The sequence below is a fragment of the Rhinolophus ferrumequinum genome, chromosome 16 (genome assembly GCF_004115265.2).
Source record: "Rhinolophus ferrumequinum isolate MPI-CBG mRhiFer1 chromosome 16, mRhiFer1_v1.p, whole genome shotgun sequence".
NCBI classification, from domain to species: domain Eukaryota; kingdom Metazoa; phylum Chordata; class Mammalia; order Chiroptera; family Rhinolophidae; genus Rhinolophus; species Rhinolophus ferrumequinum.
This window is the reverse complement of record NC_046299.1, coordinates 14673016-14695032: the sequence shown is the minus strand read 5'-3', so window position 1 is coordinate 14695032 and position 22017 is coordinate 14673016. Positions and strand designations below refer to the sequence as shown.

Here is a 22017-nt window from a genome sequence, read left to right as displayed (position 1 = left end):
GTGGTTCTAATGGTGTAAGACGCATATAGCATTAGACTTTCCTCCTAGAAAATACTGAAAAATTATCCTGAACTTCCCAGGTAGGTGATGGCGAAATTTCAAAGTAGAATTTTCTTTTTTTAAGAACATAAGGGATTTTTTTTTTTTTTTAAATTGGGAAATATTGGGGAACAGTGTGTTTTTTCCAGGACCCAGCCACTCTAAGTCAAGTCGTTTTCAATCTAGTTGTAGAGGGCGTAGCTCACTGGCCCATGTAGGAATCGAACTGGTGACGTTGGTATTCTGAGCACTGCGCTCTAACCAGCTGAGCCAACCGGCCGCCCACTCAAGGTTGCATTTTTGAGTCAATCAATTGAACAGCATCTTTTTTTTTTTTTTTTTTAAGATTTTATTGGGGAAGGGGAATAGGACTTTTATTGGGGAACAGTGTGTACTTCCAGGACTTTTTTTCCAAGTCAAGTTTGTTGTCCTTTCAATGTTAGTTGTGGAGGGTGCCATTCAGCTTCAAGTTGTTGTCCTTTCAGTCTTATTTGTGGAGGGCGCAGCTCAGCTCCAGGTCCAGTTGCTGTTGCTAGTTGCAGGTGGTGCAGCCCACCATCCCTTGCGGGAATCGAACCCACAACCTTGTGATTGAGAGGATGCGCTCCAACCAACTGAGCCATCTGGGAGCTCAGCAGCTCAGCTCAAGGTGCCGTGTTCAATCTTAGTTGCAGGGGGCGGAGCCCACCATCCCTTGCGGGACTCGAGGAGTTGAACTGGCAACCTTGTGGTTGAGAGCCTACTGGCCCATGTGGGAATCGAACTGGCAGCCTTCGGAGTTAGGAGCACAGAGCTCCAACCACCTGAACCCCTGGGCCGGCCCAGCATTTTTTTTTAATAGGAGTTTAAGAAGGCAGGAAGAAGTAGTTAGAACATGCAGAGTTTTTTACAGTGTTGTTTCTCTGTTGCCCTATACTGGATAAGGAGGGAAAGGGTAGAGGTAATTTTATTATTATATGAAGAAGAATTTGAGGAAAGGTTATTGGTCTTTCCAAAATCAGATTCTTCAGCATCAATAGTCAAGGACACCCCTCTCTAAAGTATCACTGTCCAATAGAAATACAAGCTGAGCCATACATGGAATTTTAAATTTTCTGATAGCCAAATTTAGCAAAAGTTAAAAAAAAATAATAGGCGAAATTATTTTTTAGTGATACATTCAACCCACTATAGTCAAAATATTATCATTCTGACATGTTATCCCTGTAATGTTACTGTGAATGAGATTTTCCATTCTTCTTTTGTGCTTAGTTTTTAAAATCTGATGTGTATTTTGTACAGTATATCTCAGTTTGGACTGGCCACGTTTCAAGTACTCAGTAACCACACGTGGCTGGTAGCTGCCACATAGCCTGTGCAACTCTGAATCTTTGAGAGTTAAAAAAAAAATCATGTGCATATAAACATTCATATATCCTTAAGCATATAAGTACGATTACAACATGCACACATAATACCCCCATGTGTGTCCCTCGATTTTCCTAATCCCCTTTTCCTCCCTCTAATTAATTCTGGCTAATTTTTCAGTGACTGCTAGTTTATTTACAAACTGGTTGGCAGCAGTATGTTTAAGTAGTCACTAATTGCTCCTAATGATAGTTTTATTTTCTGTTCATCTGATTTTCAGTCAAGTTAATTAAATCGGTGGAGGTTTAGACTTTCCTGATGGGCTGCAACAACGAATCCATTTTGATGATGGCATATGATCCAGTTAGCATGCATTACATGGCAAGGATGCTGCCCCGCAACCTCTTGCCTCGATCTCTGTAGCCAACATGGGAACGGAAGAGCAGAGGAAGGGTTGGAATGACAGGCCAACTTAACAAAACAGTGATTTCGGTGGGGGGAAAGAGTAAGAACCACATTCATTAAGGAAACCAGACTGTAACATACCTAACACCTGTAATTATGTCATATATATCCTGCAGTTATCAAGATCCATTTCCCACCTGTGATGAAGCATGTCAGTTTCCACATCCACACCAGCATTGGTTAGAGAGGAGAATGCTTGTGTGTTCTCTTCTCCAGTGAGAAGAGGAAGGATGTATTCATTAAATAATGTCATCACAGCCTGGCAACGCATGGGAACGAATGGGGAGTCTCTCAGGAGGAGCAGCTTCTGAGCAACATATAATCCACAGCTCATTCTGCCTCCATCCCAGCATTTATGTATTGTGCACCTGATTGCTTTTCATGATTGTTTATTTGGTGCATTCCAGAGGTTAAAAGTGGTGAAGTAATTGTAGCATAGGGATTGGGGTTAAGCTTATTGATTGAATTATCATTAGAAGGTTAGTGGGTGATTTATAGGTGAGCAGACGGGGGGATGGGAAGAAAGGTTGGGGACTCCAGGTGCAGGGGGAGGCGGTGATTCCCCAGGTAGGCCTTATGAAAGGTAGCTAGTTACAAAGCGTATACAGCAAATTAAATACATTATTGTGGTAATGGGGCGACAGAAGTATAGGTCTATTATACTTATGGCAGTTATAGGAAATGTAGGCAGCTTGCCCTGTTCCAGAACACCCTTTGATATTCATTCTATTCAGCAGCGGGGCCAGGACTTCTCAGAATTAAGTGATGGGTCATTATACTTTAAACACCATGGAGAAGCCTAGATTGGCAATTAAACAGCTCTTGCTGACACTCACTTGTGCCACCCTGTGACCCCCTTTAGATTGAGATGTTGGAGCTCCGGGCCCTCAGCCTGCTAAATTGGTGCAAGGCTCTTCTCCTGACGAGAGCGGGCTCTGAAATCTGCCGGCTTCAAAGGGAGAGAGATCATGTATAAACCATAATGTGGGTGCACCGTGGCTCACAAAAAATAAGGCAGGGAGAGATGAAATGTTACAAGTGCAAGGGGGAAAATGAGAGAATAATGAGAACCTAATGCAACTCAAAGCCGGATTGTTGCACAGGAAAATGCATCCTACTGCTTGTGCATGAAATCAAGGCCGGCAGATGACATGCAGTTAACAGAAACGTGTCAACAGTGAAGTAAAGTGAGAGTGAGTAAGTGAGAAGCCCCTGAGACAGCCAGAAACAAAAATTAGTTGTCCCTAACAAGTTAAGGTTCATCATTATATTCTGGCTTGGAGCCATAAAAGCAGACGGGGGTATATAATGAGCTGCTTGGAATTTTTAGGGTGTTTATTGCATTTCATGAAACAGTTGTCTGCGGAAAGGAATTTCTTAAGGAAGTTATGCATGTAGCACCCCCACCCTCCCACCCCCCCACACACACACACAGTCTCTTTTTCTCCTATACATTTTTCCGATATACAAGTGTATGAACTTGGAGCTTCATTCTTCATGAATGGCGGCACTGGAAAATTTTCCCCACCCCACAAAGTGTTGTCAAACTGGGTTGTCTCTCGGTAGTATTTGGTCTCTCTCTCTCTCTCTCTCTCTCTCTCCCACACACACACACACACACACTCACACACTCACACACACGGACAGGGTTTTTTCACATCTCCCCTTCTCCCCCCCATATGTCTGGACACATATTCTCATTGAGCAGGAATGGAACATATGTATTTGAGGAATGTCAAGCCTTTAAAATTCACAGTAAAAGCTGCCACTCCACCCACCCCTTCACCCAAGGGCTTCCAAGAACACATATTCTTAACTTAGGTTTCCTCAGAGGTCTTCGAGCAGTTGGAAGGAACAGGGTGTAACTCGGGAGCCCAAGTGCCTCCCAGGGGTTTGCGTTCCATTTTTTCAGGGGGGAGGGGATGGAGGTGGTTTGTTTTTTTTCTTTCTCTTATTCTCATATTCATTCATATACTCTTTCTCTCCCCCACCCTCATAGGGTGTTTCTCTTCCTTTTTTAAAAAACTCTAAAAGGGCTCACCTGATTTTTATTTGGAAATCATGTAATTGTTACCAAACTTTGATAGTTTACATTTGTAAAGGCAGAGGCAGGAGAGGGCATGGAATCAGCATGGAATTTCTGAGTCAAGTGTCCACTGTGACTCCAGGTCCCCATCAAAAATCTGCCGTCCTCCTTGGTATTTTCTCTGTTGACCAATACGGATTCAATTAGTATTTTAATATTTCATCATTTTTCAACTTAAAATTTGTTACGTTATTTTGGTTAAATGGAAACTTTTCATCTCCAGTCGACCTATAGAATACACCTTGTAAATGAATACAGGATCCTTTTGTAATAACTGTCGCGATAAATCCTCATTAGCGCCTCCCACCAGAACTGGCTTCCTAAAGAGTAGGTTGTCATTTCCTGGGTGGCACATGGAACTGTTTTGTTTTTGATTGATTAAGAAAGCAGCAGTTGGCTTCACCTGGGTTCCTCTTCCCCTGGTCAGCGCCCCCATCTGCTTACTGCCATAACCTTGTCGGGTTGGAGCCTGAAGGCTGCCATTTTGGTTCTTTGGCTGGAGGGGGTTCTACCCTTTATGCCCCTTGCCCTATTTTTCTCTACAGTAGTACACAGCAGGTTCCCAAAAAACATCTTTTCTTTGAACACCATTGTGTTCTATAACATTGAGATGCCATAGGAACCTCACTCTTGTTTATGTCAATTAGCCTTTGGTGAAATTGGTTTCGTTAATGTCATTTCACTTAAAGTCGCAGAAACTATCAGTGATTGACTGTACGTTCCTTTAAGGGGGTGGTTCTTCTAACCTAGTACAAATCATGGTGACTCCAAGCATATCAGAAAATGTGAAAGCCTTTTGTCTGTCTGATCTAGCCAGTTGTCAGTTTGCAGGAGGGCCCAGAATGTTTAGAAATTTACTCTAAGTCCTGGCTAATTTGCATGGTTGGGAAATGCCAATTCAGAACCTAAACCGTGTTTTAAAGCACTTACCAAAAAAGAAACAGTATTAGAGGAGACAACACAAACTTCACTCATCTTTCTTTACACTTTTGTACTCATTTAGAAGGCCTTTTAATGTATAGGCAGTATATCAAGTAAAAGTAATTTAGGAATCCGAGAATTTTAGCGCAGGAAAGGGCATACAAATCAGAATTCAGAGCTTCGTGCATGTGTGTAAAATAGTGCTTTTTTTTGCATCTTTCCATAAAAGGATACAAACTTGTTTAAAATGCCCGTGACTTATGTTGAAAACCAAATAGGAAATATTTGGATTGTCCCCATCTTTCTGCCTCATGCTCTTCCATTCCTGTCAAAACGATAGGGCCTAACAGCAAAAGGAAAAGAAAATTTTTATTGCACCCCATCAATAGAATGAGGCCTAATGAGGCATGTGCAGCATTTTAAAAATGTGTGTATACTTCAGCCGCATTAATATTTTATTTAGCTGTCAATATACAACAAAAGATTTCACCTTTCATTCTAGAGCTGATTAGGACTTAGGAAATTATCTTCTTAGATGCCACTAATAATGCTTCAAAAAACAAGTGGACGTGTGATTTCCAGCAGGTAGTCCAAGTCTACTTTTCCGCCCAACTACATGAGTTAAATTTGTCTTTTGCTAAAGATGTTAAAAATCGTAATGTCTCATGTCAGTAACAATAATGAAGGGGAAGATTGGCTTTAATGACATTATGAGAATCATTATGTTTAATTTATCGCTAATTAATGCTGACAGGTTTCATATGCCTTGGGTTGCTTTCATGTGAGTGTTACGTGCTGTTTTTTTTTTCTTCTTTTTTTTTTATTGTATGTACACATCCCTCCCCATTCATTCATTTTGATTCTGACGATTTACACAGCTTTCTGTCTTCTAGGTTCCCTCCCCATATGGTCCCACCACATCATACTCTACATACGACCGGCATCCCCCACCCGGCCATAGTCACACCAACAGTCAAACAGGAATCCTCCCAGAGTGACGTCGGCTCACTCCACAGCTCGTGAGTGTCGCTCTTTTGATTGCTTTCTCCTTTGCCATCGTCTTGAGCCTGTTGTTGCTGGTGCAGAGACTGCTGGGTGGTGGCTCTGCCCAAGGCTGGCCGTGCAGCCTGTGACTCCGGCAAACACCCGATGTTTGTGGGCTCTAGGCTCTTACGAAGAGTTACATGCACATTGCAGGGTTTCATGGATGGCGCCCACTGTGGGGTAGAAGAGAACTCTCTTTTCATGTACTTGGGTACTTGGATGGATTGGGATTTGCAACCACGTCCCTGTCCCTAACCCTGTCATTGAATGTTTGGAGCTCTGTCCTATAAGCATGAGATACCGCCTGAGGTGGACAAGGCCACAGTGTGCTTTTCCCTCTGGCCTGGGAAAATTGTGTATTTGTGAAACTTGAGGAAGTGATGACAACATCTGCTCGCATCCCCCAGCTCCTCCCCGGGCTGTTTTTGTTCCATTTTCCAGGGTGGAAAAGACCAAAAGTGGAAGTGTGCTTTTCATTCAAAGCTGCTGGGTGTGGGTGGTGAGCAGCCACGGAGCGGTTCTCTGCTGTGGAGGAAGCCGGACCTCGTGATTGTTCATTGGGTTGTGTCTGTCTGTTTTGTCTACATCCAGAAAGCATCAGGACTCCAAAAAGGAAGAAGAAAAGAAGAAGCCCCACATAAAGAAACCTCTTAATGCATTCATGTTGTATATGAAGGAAATGAGAGCAAAGGTTGTCGCTGAGTGCACGTTGAAAGAAAGCGCAGCCATCAACCAAATCCTCGGCCGAAGGGTAGGTGGCTCCCTTTCTGGGAGAAGAGGGGGAGAATGGATTAGGACGCAGTGAGTGGGGTGACAAAATGTCCCCACCCCCATTTGTTTGGAGAGTCCTTTCCCTTCAGCTATACTGTGACTCCTTCAGCGGCCTTCATGGAGTCAAGACCAGTAACTGTGCATTCGAATGACATGTAGAACAGCCACAGCCATAATCTAATCATCTGCCCATCCCCGGAGAGGGAGCCCATGATAGAATAACATAGACGACAACTCAGGTTTTCTCTGAGCACTCACTCTCGTTAGTGCCTGGACCACGCAGACTGTCAATATCTGCACGTTATACCATTTCTGATGGGACCATCCGAAAAAGAAGCCTTATTCATGCCCCGGCCGCAGTGTGGTTTGTGATGTTTTTGCGTCTCTCTGTCTCTCTGTCTGTCTCTCTCTCTCTCCCCCCACCTTTGTCCTCTCCAGTGGCACGCACTCTCTAGAGAAGAACAAGCAAAATACTACGAACTGGCCCGGAAGGAGCGACAGCTTCACATGCAGCTGTACCCTGGCTGGTCCGCACGGGATAACTATGTAGGTGGATCATTTTTATCAGGATTTGAGTCTGTCGACACATGTTGGCTGTCCATATGCACAAAGGGAATGCTAACTGCCACCTTGAATCGGGGCTCCGAACCCTTCACTCTGCCCACTCCTGGAACCATTAGCATCTTGTGTGAGCGCCAGGCTGGAGGAATGGAGGGTCTTGTCTTGGCCACCAGTATGGCTCCATCAGCATAGTTTTTTAGGGAGTGGGCTGCTTTCCAGTGTTCCAGCTCAGCGCCCATGAGGTTGATATGGGACTGTCCATACCTTCTTGCCCATGTCTTTGAAGACACAGGGCTCTAGGATATGCCCAATGGGGCTTACGTGCTTTTCAGCGATGGTCCATGGGGTGGTCTTACAGGGAAGTGGGTAGGGGTGGAGGGAGAGAGTTTAATTCCTCACAGGTCTTGCAGTAGGATCTTTCATCCTTAAGAGGGAAAAATGAAACTGCCTCATGCTGTGGTGCCATAGAAGTTGGAAGCCTAGTTCATCCTGAGGGGCTTGATGGGAATATCCCTGAAAGCAGCCACTACAAGTATCCTTTGGCAGGGACCCAGCAAGGGTAGTGTGAAGGGGTATGTGTTGTGTGCTGTGCATGTTCCTGGTCTCTGTGTTGGCTGCAGGATTTACCTAATTTCCTCCTGGGTTTTAGAAAACACTGTAGTATTGTTTTACTAATGCAGTGGTTGTGACACTCATGATTCTTCTCCCATAAACTGGCTCTCCTCTGGAGACCTCTGTCACATCTCACCATTCTTTCTTATTCTCCATGTTGCCCAATAGCTCAAGTTCTGTGCTTTCCGTCCTCTCTAGATGGATGAAATGTCCCTTATTAGGTAGCATTTGGTTTTCTGAAGTGATTTTACCATCTGCTTTTGAGGGTAAAACAAAACTTGTCTTGATGCCAGCAACAGCCTCCTCCCTCTGTTTCTCATTGGTGTCGTGGAGCCATGGATGATCTTTTCACTCGTCTGCTCCCTGACCCGACTGTCCCATGGACATCATCTCTGTGTATGGGAGTTCAGATCCATGCACTTGTTGCTGATTTGAAACTTCCTGTGCACACAGTGTTGTGGGGATTCAGAGTTCATTCAGACACTGACTCTCAGAACTTAGCAGCCATCAGGAAGTCACAACCACCTGCCATAACGCGGGGGTCCTGAACGAACGCTGGCTTCTGCTTGCTCTGACTAGCTGTTTCAGCTTTCCTCCCTTCTTCTCATACCTTTAAACACATGCTTGCTAGTCGACTCTTTGCCGTGTGGATGAGGGAGAACAGAGAACCGAGGCCGTTGGGCTTAACTCCCATCTTTATCTCCCTCTAGGTCCCACCATCCTTAGCTGGAAACACTAGACTGTAGTCCTCTTGGGAGTTGAAACCGGAATTAGTGCTAGTACCTTTCAATGTCATGGTGGCGGTTCTCAGAGCCCTTGTCATTCATTGATGGTCACGCACAGGTCTTAACTGCTTGGGACCTTTCCATTTGTCCTCAGCATGTGTGCAGTGGGGAGGCCTTTCTTCTGGAGCTAAAAGGAAGAGGATGAGAAAGCTAATGCTCACCCCCACCTGACCTCGAGGTGCAGCTTTCCAGCAGTAGGCCGGCCTCTGTACGTTACAGCTGTCTCATTTCAGGACAGCTGCTCTCCTGGTTTCGGGTCAGAAGTTCTTAGAGTTCATCTTTAGCTTCTCTGTGCTACAGACCCAATTCTTTGAGTAATCTAGACTAGTACCACAGAGGAATCTAGCTACTCTATGGATATCATATCCCCAATAGGCATTTTGGGTCATAGTAGGACCTGCAGGTACCGCTGTGCAGGGTGTGCACTGCACAAGTGAACGTGTGCCATTTACACTATGGTCTATGTGCATAGTTACCCCCAGAGTTGTACAGGGTGAAATTTCCACAAAGGTACAAGGCCAACTTTGTGATAGCTTCCAGAGAATGCTACAATTATTTACTTGGAGTAGGTTAGACAAGGTGTTTCCCAAGGCTTTTTGTGAAGTGCTTTCTAGGTTTTAGAAGGTCCATGAGGCACTTGGAATGACTTTAGCTCAGTTTTACATTTGGAAGGGGTTTGGTATAATAGGGGAACCCCTGGTAAGACTTGAAGAAAGTTTAGAGGTGATTTGGATTTGGGGCTATAGGAGCTTTATCTCTTGTAAGGGTACTACCAGAGTCTTACAAGGATGGGTTGGGACTCATGGGTGTGAACTCCCCCCCGTCTTCCCTCCCTGCCTCCCTCCCTGTTTCCCTCCCTCTCTTCTGTGCCCCAGGAAAATCAGTGGAGCAAGAATCAAGAGTTAAAGCTTTTGTGTATTTAATTGTGATGAAAGCTTATTAGCATTGTTTTTTTTTTTTTAACTCACTTGACATAGAGAAATTCCTCTATAAATTACTTTGGTCATTGTCAAGTCTAAAAGGGTCTTCTGGAAAAGGTTTTTCAAGCTAACCTCAGGCCTCTTTTCCTTTCCTACTTTTCCAGCCAAGTGGTGACAGAAGCCTTTAACAGTCATATTTGGATTGTTGGACTTGGAACATTCTGGAGCACAAGAGAAAACATTTAGGTCCCATAGTGACATCTGACCCCTGGCATTGTATTAGAACATGATTTCCTTTCTAGCTCTTCTACTTTAGGTAAAGGAGATACATTCTAGGTCACTTGCTCGTCTTGATTTTTTTTCCTCTGACCACCATATTTTATTTTGTTTTGTTAAATTTAAAGAGATAACAGGGTGTCCGCTTCCTTTGAGACGTATCTCCCTCTTCGCTAAATAGCGCTAAGTTTCTTCATGTCCTCTTTCGATTAAAACACAGCCCCTGTCCTTTAGAAACCTTTAGCCTAATCATTTTCTCATTCGTGACCATCTCGGTTATCTATCCTGAACGGACAGCTTCCCATGGGTGGTGGAATTTTCAGCGGCCTGTTAGACTGTATTGCAAGAGATTGAAAATGGGTGAACACTGCTGTAGAGATGACCGAGAAGCTTTTGGGTGTGTAGATGCTGACATTGCTGTGCCCAGCTGAGTTTTACTTCAGGCTCCTCAATAAACTGAAACTAGACCCTCCTGCCTGTTTCAAGATGGCCAGGTGGCACTTTTGCTCCTTATCTGAGAGGTTCGTGAGACAGCACACGAACCGCTTCCTCCCTCCCGCCCTTCCTCCTGTTGTGTATCAAGGAACCTAAAATGTTTCAAATGGAAGCACTGAACTGAAGGCCAAGACAAATGCCCCGAGTGGTACAGGCCCCAAGAGCTGATCAAAAAGAGGGGCTTTCTCTAAAACAGTTGACTCAGCCCTTGGATGGAGTTCAAATTCTATGGCATCTCCACCCTGAGTTTCTGCTCAAAAAGCTTTATGGGTTCTCAAGTTTCCTACCTATCACTGTTCTCTTCTCTTCTGGAGTTGATGTCATTGTACCATGAGAACCTTTAGGCAAAAGTAATGTTTAGATATTCTGAAGCCAATTGACGTGTAAGAGCATGCCTTTGTTTGTGACATTTCATATATACCAGGCAGGTAACTCATGTGGCTAGGACAGGCAGTAACGAGGGGAGGGAGGACTAGTTTCAGGTCTGGAACGAGGCCGCCGCGTCTCCAGCATGCCCTCCCAGTCCCGTTCTACATCCCCAGCCACAAGGGGAGTCAGGATGTCAAGGAGGATCAGCTTGGAGAATGTGAACGGCGCCATGCAGTTCATCACCCCCAATTAATTAAAAACCTTCCTCAGAGGGCAATGCATTAAATATAGGCAGCACTGCTTAGTGAATAAGGACAGTGGCACCAAGGCCACGTAAGTTCTCATCCTGGCCCCACCATTTGATAGTTTTGTGATCTCAGGAAGGTCACGTAACCCCTCTGTGCTCAGTTTGCTTACCTGTAAAATTGGAATGGTACTAGTACCTGTTGTATAGGATTGTGTGAGGATAAGTGAGCCTACATGTCTTGCACACTTAGAATCATGCCTCGTACAATGTATATGCTCAGTCAATGTTAGCTGTTATGATCAGGAGTATTATGATAATTATATAAGAGAGGAATGCAGAGAACGGCTCCTCTTTTATGGATGTCCACTCAGCAGTTTTAAAAAGAGCTTAGATGATACCCGGTTCTATTTCACCATTTTTTTTATTCCCCCTTCTGTCTTTTAAAACCAAGGCCCATGCTACAGCTCTAAGAAAAGACCCTACTTAAGCTTAAATTTTTGATTCAGAATGAAGACCTTTTGGCCTGAATAAGAGATTCACATGGGGCAGGGAGGCTCTCAGTCCAAACAGTCATCTCAGCTTTCGCTTGTCCTGTGGCAGCAGGCGCCCGGGCCACTTCCACCCCTGTCCCTGCACAGCTCCCGCACCTCCCTCATCCAGTTCCCTCTTGTGGAGTCAGATGCTCTGGATCAGGTTTGAGGATGGACATAGGTGTGTCAGAAAGAGATCTTTCCTTTCCTGATCATTGATTCCTTCTTTTCTCCTCCTGGGTGGCTGTTCCTCCAGCTGGAACACAAGTCATTTGTGCATTGGAGTAAAGGGGGTTGGGGGTTGGAAAACACTCAAGGAGCGGGGGATGGAGGGAGCAGTATGCTCCCCTCCTCCTGCCTCCTTCCCAGGTGAGCCTAGACAGCCTCCGCCCATTTGTTTCTTGAAACAATTCCCTGTGTTTTATCTGTTCATCCAGGGGAAGAAAAAGAAGAGGAAAAGGGACAAGCAGCCCGGAGAGACCAATGGTAAGTTAGAATAATGAGGATGGAGGAAGGAGCGGTACTCTTGAGGACCACTCTTTTTATGTTAGGCTTCTCTCTGGGGGAGGCAGGAGAAACTCAAGGCCAGGACATTGTGGGGGAACCCATCTTAGCCAGCCTTTTTGTTTATGCATTTTAATTAATTGCTTTATGACTGCCCTTTTAAAGCTAGTAACATTCATTGTTGCATGAAAAGCACATTGTAATTCTAGTGGAATGTGTTTTGAAATAACTGTAGAGCCTGTAACTGGAGAGCGGTAGGCATGCCTATGCGGGGATTTATCCAGTCTGCTTATTCTGTATGTGTCTGAGCAGGGCTGAGGAGGGGGCTAGGGGCGTAGGAGGGGTGTGTGTGAGTGTTTGATATTAACTGGGCTGTTCCTGAATGTTCTGATGCATGCCTTTACAGTGGTAAATTGCACCCAACTTAAATTAAGGAGGTTTGTCATTCTTTAGAAGAAATTAGAAATACTGCATAGGCAATCTCAGAGGTCCCTTGGAGAAGGCCAGGCTTTTACAAACAACAACAAAAACATTTTGAAGGCTTTGTATAATTTGTTCTTTTTTTTCAGAACACAGCGAATGTTTCCTAAATCCTTGCCTTTCACTTCCTCCGATTACAGGTGCTAATGTCATTTTGAGTCGTTAAAATAGTTGCTAAACTGTTTTTTAATTTTTCTTGCCATTATAGTTTGATTAACATTAAACACGTATGACATTTGAACATTCTTTAAAATGACCATCTACACGGTTTTGTATGTTTCAGTAGATTTTTTTCAGTTGCTTTTGTTTCTTGTTTTTTGTTTTTTTTAAATTTAATTTAACCTTTGCTTTGTTTATTTATTTATTTTTCCCATAACAGTTGTTTAAGCAGTGATGACAGTGACTTAGAGTTGAACTAACTGTGCAAATTGAATATGCAGTATTTCTTTAAAAGAGACTGGTAAAAAAAAAAAATGGAAGGAATTCAGTAATAAACCTCCTTAATCTAATGGCATTTTTTCATTGCTCCCACTAAGTTTTCTCACGCAAGCATGCATCCACAGTATGATTATTTTTTTCCTTTGCTTTTTTTATTTTAGTTTTTTTTCTTCCTTTTGCTTTTCTGCTCACGATTTGCATATCCACTAGCATTTTACTGACTGTTCCTGCTTAAATGCTGCTATGAGCTTCTAACTAACTCTTAACAGCTCATTCACACAACCTGTTGACCTTTATCTGTTCCTCTCTTAATATTAATGAAAATAGATTTAAAAAGAAAGATGAGCATTCCAAAAGCTGCAATATCCCAGTACCACAACCCTTTTCTTTCTTTATTTCTTTCTGTTTTGTTTCATTTTGTTCTGTTTTTATTTGTAGTTTTTTTCTTTTTTAAACTATTGTACTCTGAGAAGAAAAAAGCATGTTACAAACTTAATTCCCTCCTTTGCTTTATTTTCTTCTTTAAGAAAAACAAATTGAGAGGAAAAAAAAAAGGAAAGCAGAACCAAAAGAGGAAAACTATTGTTTAAAAGCTAGTTCTTCAATATCTAACTTCCCTTTATCAGCTCAAACCGAATCTGAAAGACAGTCCTTAACGAAGGGATACTGCAGCTTTATTTGCAACAGCTAATTTCACAAGTTGAATAAGAATGTGATTTTTACCTTTTTTTTTAAAATTAAAGTTAAAAATCAAAAGTCAATATTTTGTAATTAGTAACCAGGTCATTGATTTATTCCCTTTTTTATTTTTATTTTTTTCTTATTTGTATCTTTCTCTTTTCCCCCCTCCTTCTTTCCCTCCCTCCCCCCCTCTCTCTTTTTCTCTCTCTCTCTCCCACGTCCTCCTCTGCTCGCTTCTCTCTTGAACTCATTCAGACCTGAGCGCTCCTAAGAAATGCCGAGCGCGCTTTGGCCTTGATCAACAGAATAACTGGTGCGGCCCTTGCAGGTGTGTATAGATTTCCCAGATTCGCTGTGCTGGTTTGCAGCTGGTCTATTCGGTCCTTTTCCCCTTCTCTGGCCTGTCGCTTTGTAGCTCTGTGTGTGGATCTTAGGAGACACGAGGGCGCGGGACACTGCTCTGTGAGGGATGTGCTTGTTTCCCCCGCTGCTGCTAGCCAAAATGCCACTGTAAAACAGCATCATTTGTGCCTCCTCGGGTCAGCGACAGCAAATCCCAGCGCACCCCTCCCAGGGATGTTGCCTGCCAACCCCCTTCCTCATGACAGCCCAGGATGGGGCTCAGTGACATCCCATCGTAACCCTGGCCTAGGTAGCCGCAAACAACGTCGTCACCTTTTCCCCTCCTCTTCTCTCTCTATTTTTATTTATTTTTCCTTGTTGTTTTTTGGTTTCTGGTTGTTGTTTTTTTTGTGTGTGTGTTTTATCGTTTTATTTTATTTTTTTCTTTTGACTCATAGAAGTCCTTTCCTTTCATGCCCTTGGTGAGGGAAGACAATCAAATAGAACCGAGGTGATCTAGAAGACAAGGCAGCTGTAGCTGAGATTTCACATCCAACTGAGCACGACCCACCATTGTGTTGTGTTTTTTTGTGTTTACCTTATGCTAACAGATGCAAATACTCCAAAGAAGTGTCGGGCACTGTTCGGGCTTGACCGACAGACTTTATGGTGCAAACCGTGCAGGTATATTACCACTGTGAGGCCTTTGGGAAAATCAAAGCATTCTGTCCTTCTGGTACTTTAGTGTGTCAATGTATTTGGACCTCGTTCCGATCTACTCCCGCACTGGCATCAATGACTAATGATCCTCATTCTTCAAAATCCCCTTGCTAATTTTACGCTGGGTCCTCTCCCCACTTCCTCTTACTCTCTTTTCCCCCCTTGCTCTTACAAATAACATAACCCTGGAGGTAGGGCTTAGACCACCACCCTAACAGACCAGAATGGGCACTTACCTTTTTGCTTTGAAAGCCAGCGTCCTGGAACTGGCCCGGCCCTGTGAATACTTCCGTGGCCTGTACAGAGAGACCACCATTTCCAAAGGTTGGAATGAGCTGAAATTGGCAGCAATAGCATTCCCGTGCACGCGGGAGTCAAGACACTTGGAGAAGTGCTCTGGGGCAGGCCTTTTTTGGTTTTGTTTTGTTTTGTTTTGTTTTTGTTTCATGTTTAAAAACCACATCTCTGTACAGAGGAGCTTGGCTAGCGGACATTGTTTTACAGTGCTGAAAAGAAGCGTGGCATTGAATGGCCTGCACCAGCTAAAGGGCTGCAAGCAGTGAGTCAGGTGTCGCACACAGCACAGTGTGTTAGCCCGCAGAGTGACAAATATGTACATCTATGTGTAGAGAGAGAGCATTGGTTCCCGACTGTATCAGAAGAGCCCAAAGGAAACACCCGGGTTCCACCTGCAGGCTTCCATCCAACCTGTAATTTCAGGGAAGGTGTAGGTACTTCCTTCTTGGTGGAGGGATGCCAACTCGTTCCTGTCTCATTTCCTTTCCTTTAATGACCACCTTTGGTTAAATTTGTTGTTTCTTTGTTCTGATACAAGCAGTCTTTGAATTTGGAATATTATGATGGTAGGTATCTCAACACCCAAACACGCTTTTCTGTTTGTAGTGCCTCCCTTGTCACGTGTCCCTCTCCTCCATGCCTTTGCCATGTGTTCCGTGTTTAGACGTCAGATCAGATGTCCATCCCATTACGTGCATGCCCACGACTCTACCGTGTCTCTTCCCCCTCCTGATGCCTTACAAGAAATTGGTGAAGTGCCCCGCGCTGACCACACCTTTAGGGGACAGAGGACCTATGAGTCTTGATTGAGAGGGCACTCCCCAGACGACCCTGTCTGTCCATTGAGTGAGGATGGGGGCCTTGGGTGAACACCCAACAGGAGAGGGCTTCTCAATCATTCTTCGAGATGGCAGTGTTCACGGAGTTGACAAATGTCCTTTGTACCCAGTCCCGGGGTCTTCTCTGTGCAACAGTAAAGAGTTTCATGATGGAGTTGACCAAAGATGTTAGGTAATTAATTAGGGCTAGGCTGGAAGACGGGAACTCTGCTTACCCTGTCTAGCTAGGCAGTGAATTAGTGTCTGAATTTTATTTGTGCCGAGTAGGAAGGTAACTAGCTGGGGAATCCTGTTCCAAGATGCCCTGCCATGGCCAAGGGTGAGCTAATTGCAGGGTCCACTCTAAGGGTTTCTCACGATCTGTAGACATGTATGGCTGACACCATTGTATGCACCTTGCAATATAGTTTGTTGCCTGGTTTGTGTTATTTTATTCATGGGAGGTGAGTGGTGGTTTATGAATCCCTGTTTTGTTTTGGAAGCAGTTACTGCGAGTTAGAAGTGGCTTTTTTTTTTCTCCCCTCTCCCTTTGGTGAAAGTTCTCATTACTAACATTGACACTGGATGGACATTTCCTTCTCAGACACAGCCTGCACTTTGCTTAAAGCCAGGGCATGCTATCTTCCTCAGAGATACGAATTTTCATGACATTTTTAACAAAAACAAAAACAACCAAAAACCTTTGTAGCTGCTTCATAAACGTGATTTCATAAAGTGCAGCTTTGAGGGACCGGCTGTCAGTGTGGCAGTGTTACCATCCGTGGATGCTGAGAGGGTCCCTCATCATTCCTCAGTGTTCTTTCTTGGCACCATTAGAACCTTCCTGGTGGCCATTTTCCTTCTGTTGGGGGATGTTTTTTTCATACCCTAAAAGCTTTTAGCAGATACATTTCTGCACTTTTAAGAGTATAACTCCAAAGCCAGATTAGGAAGAAGGCTCAGTTTCCTTTCATAATAAACCCATATGAAGCTAAAAATGGCTTTGTAAGAGGCCACTCCTTGATTAGAGATGGAGCCTAGGTGGGGAGGGCTAGAGGAGGGGGGGGGGTTTGTCCCTTTCCCCTCAACTTTTCCTCTTTACTTTGCCAGGATCTGGCTTGATGCTAAATCAACAGGACTAAATGTGCTTTAAAAAAAGAAAAGTTGCAAAACGAGGTATTTTCTGGCCGGTCAGAAATGTGTGTGTGTTCCAACTGCCTTTTGCTCAACCACCTATTAGAAAGAGTGTCGCTTTCTCATTCATAGTCTTCATGTCCCGTGTTCATAATGCCTCCCCACTCACTCATCCCCATGACGTGGAAATTTCCGTGTCACAAGGAGGGCGGGAGGGGTGAGCGGAGCACCAGAAATGCTCCTGGCCAATCAGGGCTCCTCACTCACTGCACAGGGTTTCTAATTTTATTTGACATTTGAGGACATTTTTAACAAGATTCTGTTTTGAGCCCACCAAGTTGCTTTTCCCATCTTTTCACTCTGCCCTAATATAGCATGGAATGCTGCTTGATGTCATTCCCTTGTTTCCTGTTTTTTTTTTTCCCCCTCTTTCTCTCTCTCTCCCTTTCTCCCTTTCTTCTCTCTCTACTTCTCCCTGTTGCTTTCTCAGTTTTGCTTATGCCCCCCCCCCAATCCCCACCCCATCCCTTCTCCCATTTTTAAAATGCATGGACATCTTAGTTTTTGGAGCATGTTTTGATCTGCAGGCTAAGGTGGTTTAAAACTCTGAGAGACTTAATTATTTATTTTGGGTTTCTGGGATGGGAGCAGAACCCACAGTAAAATAATCTATCCCAGAGGAGAAAAAGGAACCATGTCAATTTGAAGGTGAGGGGGGTGCCCTCACTCCCCTAGAGTTCCTTCCAACCCAGAGAGGGGACAGATAGACCCTGAGGCCATGAGGCCACCGTCCCAGCCAGCTGGGAGGCAGGGAAGACCAAGCATGTCCCTCCCCTCCGCCTTTCTCCTGCCCTCCCAGCTCCCACCATCTTGCTGAGTCCACAACCCCACGCACTCAGGGGCTTTATCCGACAGCTCTGCGGCATAGACCCAGGAGGAACTCATTACACCCCCTTCCTTTCAAAGGCCAACGACATCTGACAGTGGTTACCTTCAACCAGACAGCATCTTAGTTGCTTTCTAGCGATGGAAAGCTGGCCAGCACTTGCACACTTGTTTTTAGATGGAGTGTTATCAGCCACGGTTCTGACTATATTCTCCTTAGAGCAGCACATTCCCATATCTGTATTATTTTTATAGCATGAGTGGGGTTGATCCCAGGATCACCTTTCCTACCAAATATTATCCCATTGGATTGGGATTATAGTGTGAGAAGCTTTGAGGTCTCCTGCTCAGTTTCTTGAATTGATTTCCCCAACCTTTGCTGGGGAAAAACAGGCTCTGAAATTCTCTTACATAAACGGGAAATGGAGAGGGCAGATTCTGGTTTTGGTATAGGACAAAATTAGTCTCTGTGGTTTAAACACTAATCAGGATAACCCAAACCAAAGAAGGTCCATGCTGCAATCCCCTGTCACTTCTTCTTTGTCATCACTTCCTTGTGACATGCTGCACCCTCCATTTACTGGCCTTGGCATATTGACAAGGGCAGGATGCCCCTCCATGCCATCCTCACTGTCTCTCCTTTCCAGCCTTCTCACTCTGGGGTGGGGGAGGGGAAGACCCCAAATCTTAAAAAAAAAAAATCAAGTCTGAATCATAATTTAATCCACAACCTGCAGGCCATACAACCAGTTATTCTTGTTCCTTTGGATCATTTTCTGTTTTTCTTATTCTTCCCTCTCCCCCACCTTTGTTATCCTCTTCTACCTGTTTTTGGTGGTTTTTTTTTTTTTTTTTTTTTTTTCGTTTTTGTTTTGTTTTGTTTTGTTTTTTTAGTTTATTTTATTTTTGTTTTCTCCTTCCTCTCACCTGATTCTGACCTCTCTTGATTTGGTGTGGTTCTTAACAGACAAGCCCAAAAGCTCTCTGGGCACTAGCAGCCTGGTGGTGGTGGTGGTGGTGGTGGTGGTGGTGGTGATGGTGGTGGTGGTGGTGGTGGTGGTGGTGGTGGTGATGTGTTGAAACCTTTAAGCCTCTTGCTAGCGCTGCCTTCAGCTCTGTGGGCTCAATAGTCAACATTTTGAGTTTCATATTTATATGAGGCGCCTGGGGAAGGAGCTCTGTCTTTCTCTTTTTTACACACACACAAATACACACACGCACACACACACCATTGGGGGTGGGGGTGGGGGTGGGAATTGGGGGAGAGGTATGATGGGAAAGTGAGGGAATGTCTAAGCCGAAGAGAAATAACAAGTTTTTCGGTTCATCTCAATGTGGATGTAACCACTTCCTGACAAGTCAGTGCCGTCACTTACAGGTGGCACCCTTTAGTCTGCTCACTTCCATTTGGGCACAGGTGGGGTCGTGGGTATTTAGTGGGGGCAGGGGAAGCAGGTAGGTAGGCAGCTCTATATACTCTGAAACATTTTGTTCGCCAGAGCAGGCTTAGGTGTGAGTGTTCAGTGAGTGTGGCAGCCCAGTGTAACTTCAGTGGTCCTCTGGCCAGTGGGCATGCCATCTCCATGGGGACGTCTGTCAGGTGACTTCAGCTGGACTCTGAGCATTAGATAACTCTCCCTTGGCACCTTTGCCTTTTATTCACAGACACTCTCTCCCCTGTTTCTAGGAGAAAAAAAAAGTGCGTTCGCTACATACAAGGTGAAGGCAGCTGCCTCAGTCCACCCTCTTCAGATGGAAGCTTACTAGACTCGCCTCCTCCCTCCCCCAACCTGCTAGGATCCCCTCCCCAAGACGCCAAGTCACAGACTGAGCAGACCCAGCCTCTCTCGCTGTCCCTGAAACCCGACCCCCTGGCCCACCTTTCCATGATGCCTCCGCCGCCCGCCCTCCTGCTTGCCGAGGCTGCCCATGGCAAGGCCCCTGCCCTCTGTCCCAACGGGGCCCTGGACCTGCCTCCCGCCGCTTTGCAGCCGCCCATCATGCCCTCCTCATCTATTGCACAACCGTCAACATCTTCCTTACATTCCCACAACTCTCTGGCCGGGACCCAACCCCAGCCACTCTCCCTCGTAACCAAGTCTTTAGAATAGCTTTGGCTTCGTTAGCCCAGATGGTTTGTGTAGTGTTTCGTTTTGCTTTTCTTTATCCCCCCTACCCCCAACCCTTGAAAGATTTTGTTTTGTACTCTTTTAATTTTGTGCCACGTGGCTACATTAGTTAATGTTTATCAAGTTCATTGGTCAATATTTGACCCATTCTTATTTCAATTTCTCCTTTTAAATATGTAGATGAGAGAAGAACCTCATGATTCTACCAAAATTTTTATCAACAGCTGTTTAAAGTCTTTGTAGCGTTTAAAAAATATATATATATACATAACTGTTATGTAGTTCGGATAGCTTAGTTTTAAAAGACTGATTAAAAAACAAAAAGGAAAAAAAAGAAGCAATTTTGAAGCAGCCCTCCAGAAGGAGTTGGTTCTGTATTATTTGTATTAAATACGAGCTTGCGAACCAATCATTTTACATCTGGTTTTGAAACCATAAGGGCACGACGAATGCAGTGCCGTTACTTTTTTTTTTCTGTGTGAAACAACTTTTATTGTGATGTTACTTGTTATTGTTTAAATGTACAGAAACAAAGGGTTAAAATGTGTTAATATACCTTGTTCCATGGTGTTGTTCTTTTGGGGGGAGGGGGTGCTACTCAACAATGAATGGAATCACAACGCTGTTGGACCAGTAGTATTTATTGCTTTAGAGATTGCTCGTCGAACCTGTATGTCGTCCCTTTTAAAATATGTTTTCATTTTTCTTGAAACTGTATAAAGTTTTTTTCCCCCTTAGCATCAGCATCTTATATATAACAACTCATTTGTACAAGGTTTTTAAGTTTATATATAAAAATGTGTATATATATATTTTTTGTTGCCCTTTTTAACCTTTTTTCTGTATGAAACCCAGATACCGCCAAATGGACATGAATAGTTGCATTAAAGGATCAGTAGCATTAACAAAAGTTGCTTTAAAAGCCATTATGTAACACAAGACTTGAAAATTAGTGAGGGAATTTTAGCAACGCTGTGTAAGCAACAGTGGGAACCATCCTGTTTCCCGTTTAAACTCACAGTTGAATGTCCTGCACCCTTAGGACATGGCCTGACTGTGCAAAACTTTATGTGCCAAAATCCTCAGTGACTTTAGCTTTCTCCCTCTTTTTGATGCTGTATTTTTGTTCATCATGTTTTGCTGTGATGTTACATAGGTAGATTTGTATGTAGTTTTAATGTCACCTATAACAAGATGTGTTTGGTAGCAGATTGTCCAGAAAGCATTTTAAATGAAGAGGTATAAACCCTTAAGGGCCAAAATTCTGTATATTAGATTACTCTTAAAGGATAAACCAGCTGCCGCTTTTATGTATACGTATGACATACAAGTAGGTAGCACACTTTAAAAATAATAAAAACCTAGGCATGTTGATGTTGCAAAATGCTGTATAAAGCTGACACCTGTTCATTCAGTGCCATTGTAGTTGACATGAAGCGATTGTAAACCTGTCTCCGATTTTTCTCTGGTTTATTAAAATGCTAACTATAACATTTTTTGTGAATACTTTGAATGTTTCCTAACAGTTGTGATGTTACTGTTCCGTTTTATGCTCTTATTCCAATTTCATTTTTAATGGTTTGGAAGCCATTTTTGTAATGAATAAATGTTCACGCTGTACAGTATCTGTAGCATGCCGTGCTGGATTAATAAAAGCAACTTAGTGTGTGCACATAAAGGCTGCTCACTCGTTTCTGTGATTTGGATTTGCTCTCTGGGGACACCGGATCTGCCTTCACCGAGAGAAATGCATTCCCGAGCTGGAACTTGAGACCACGTGGCTGCTGTGGGTGGTAGGCGGTGACTTCGAGACCAAAACTGGGCTTGAACTCTTTTGAGGGGTTGTGGGTTTGGGGTTTTTTTTTTCCCCCTTTCTCATTCATAATGCCTTTGGCATACTTCCTGTACCTGTTAGTTTGTTTCTGAAAGCAAAGCACGGCTATCGTGCAAATGTCACTCTTCTGGCTATAAAAGTCACTCTGATAGAGCCTCGTTGCCCCTCTCACAGTGGAGCCCAAGGGATTTAATTCTGGTTGATGAGACTTCATTCACCAGGAGTGGAGTTAAGAAACCACATCGTTCCCACGTTCAGGACCGTTGATGTGAAAGTATCCTAACTTC

At 44.0% G+C, this 22017-nt stretch overlaps 1 protein-coding gene across 39 annotated transcripts in view; it reads left to right on the top strand.

Annotated features, from left to right (window-relative positions):
* TCF7L2 (transcription factor 7 like 2) overlaps positions 1-21389 on the top strand; it is a 193633-nt gene extending 172244 nt beyond the window's left edge. For 7 of the 39 annotated variants that reach the window (XM_033130060.1, XM_033130059.1, XM_033130063.1 and 4 more), the window contains 5 exons: positions 5752-5877; positions 6494-6653; positions 7112-7219; positions 11906-11954; positions 19455-20474. In XM_033130060.1, the coding sequence (XP_032985951.1) occupies positions 5752-5877; positions 6494-6653; positions 7112-7219; positions 11906-11954; positions 19455-19534 (523 nt within the window). In that variant the 3' untranslated portion in view covers positions 19535-20474. Of the gene's footprint in view, positions 1-5736; positions 5878-6493; positions 6654-7111; positions 7220-11905; positions 11955-12541; positions 12593-13826; positions 13900-14524; positions 14599-15471; positions 15497-19454 lie in introns of those variants that run through there. The other 32 variants (XM_033130037.1, XM_033130036.1, XM_033130030.1 and 29 more) reach the window with 14 other exon arrangements.
* Positions 21390-22017: the final 628 nt, after the last annotated feature.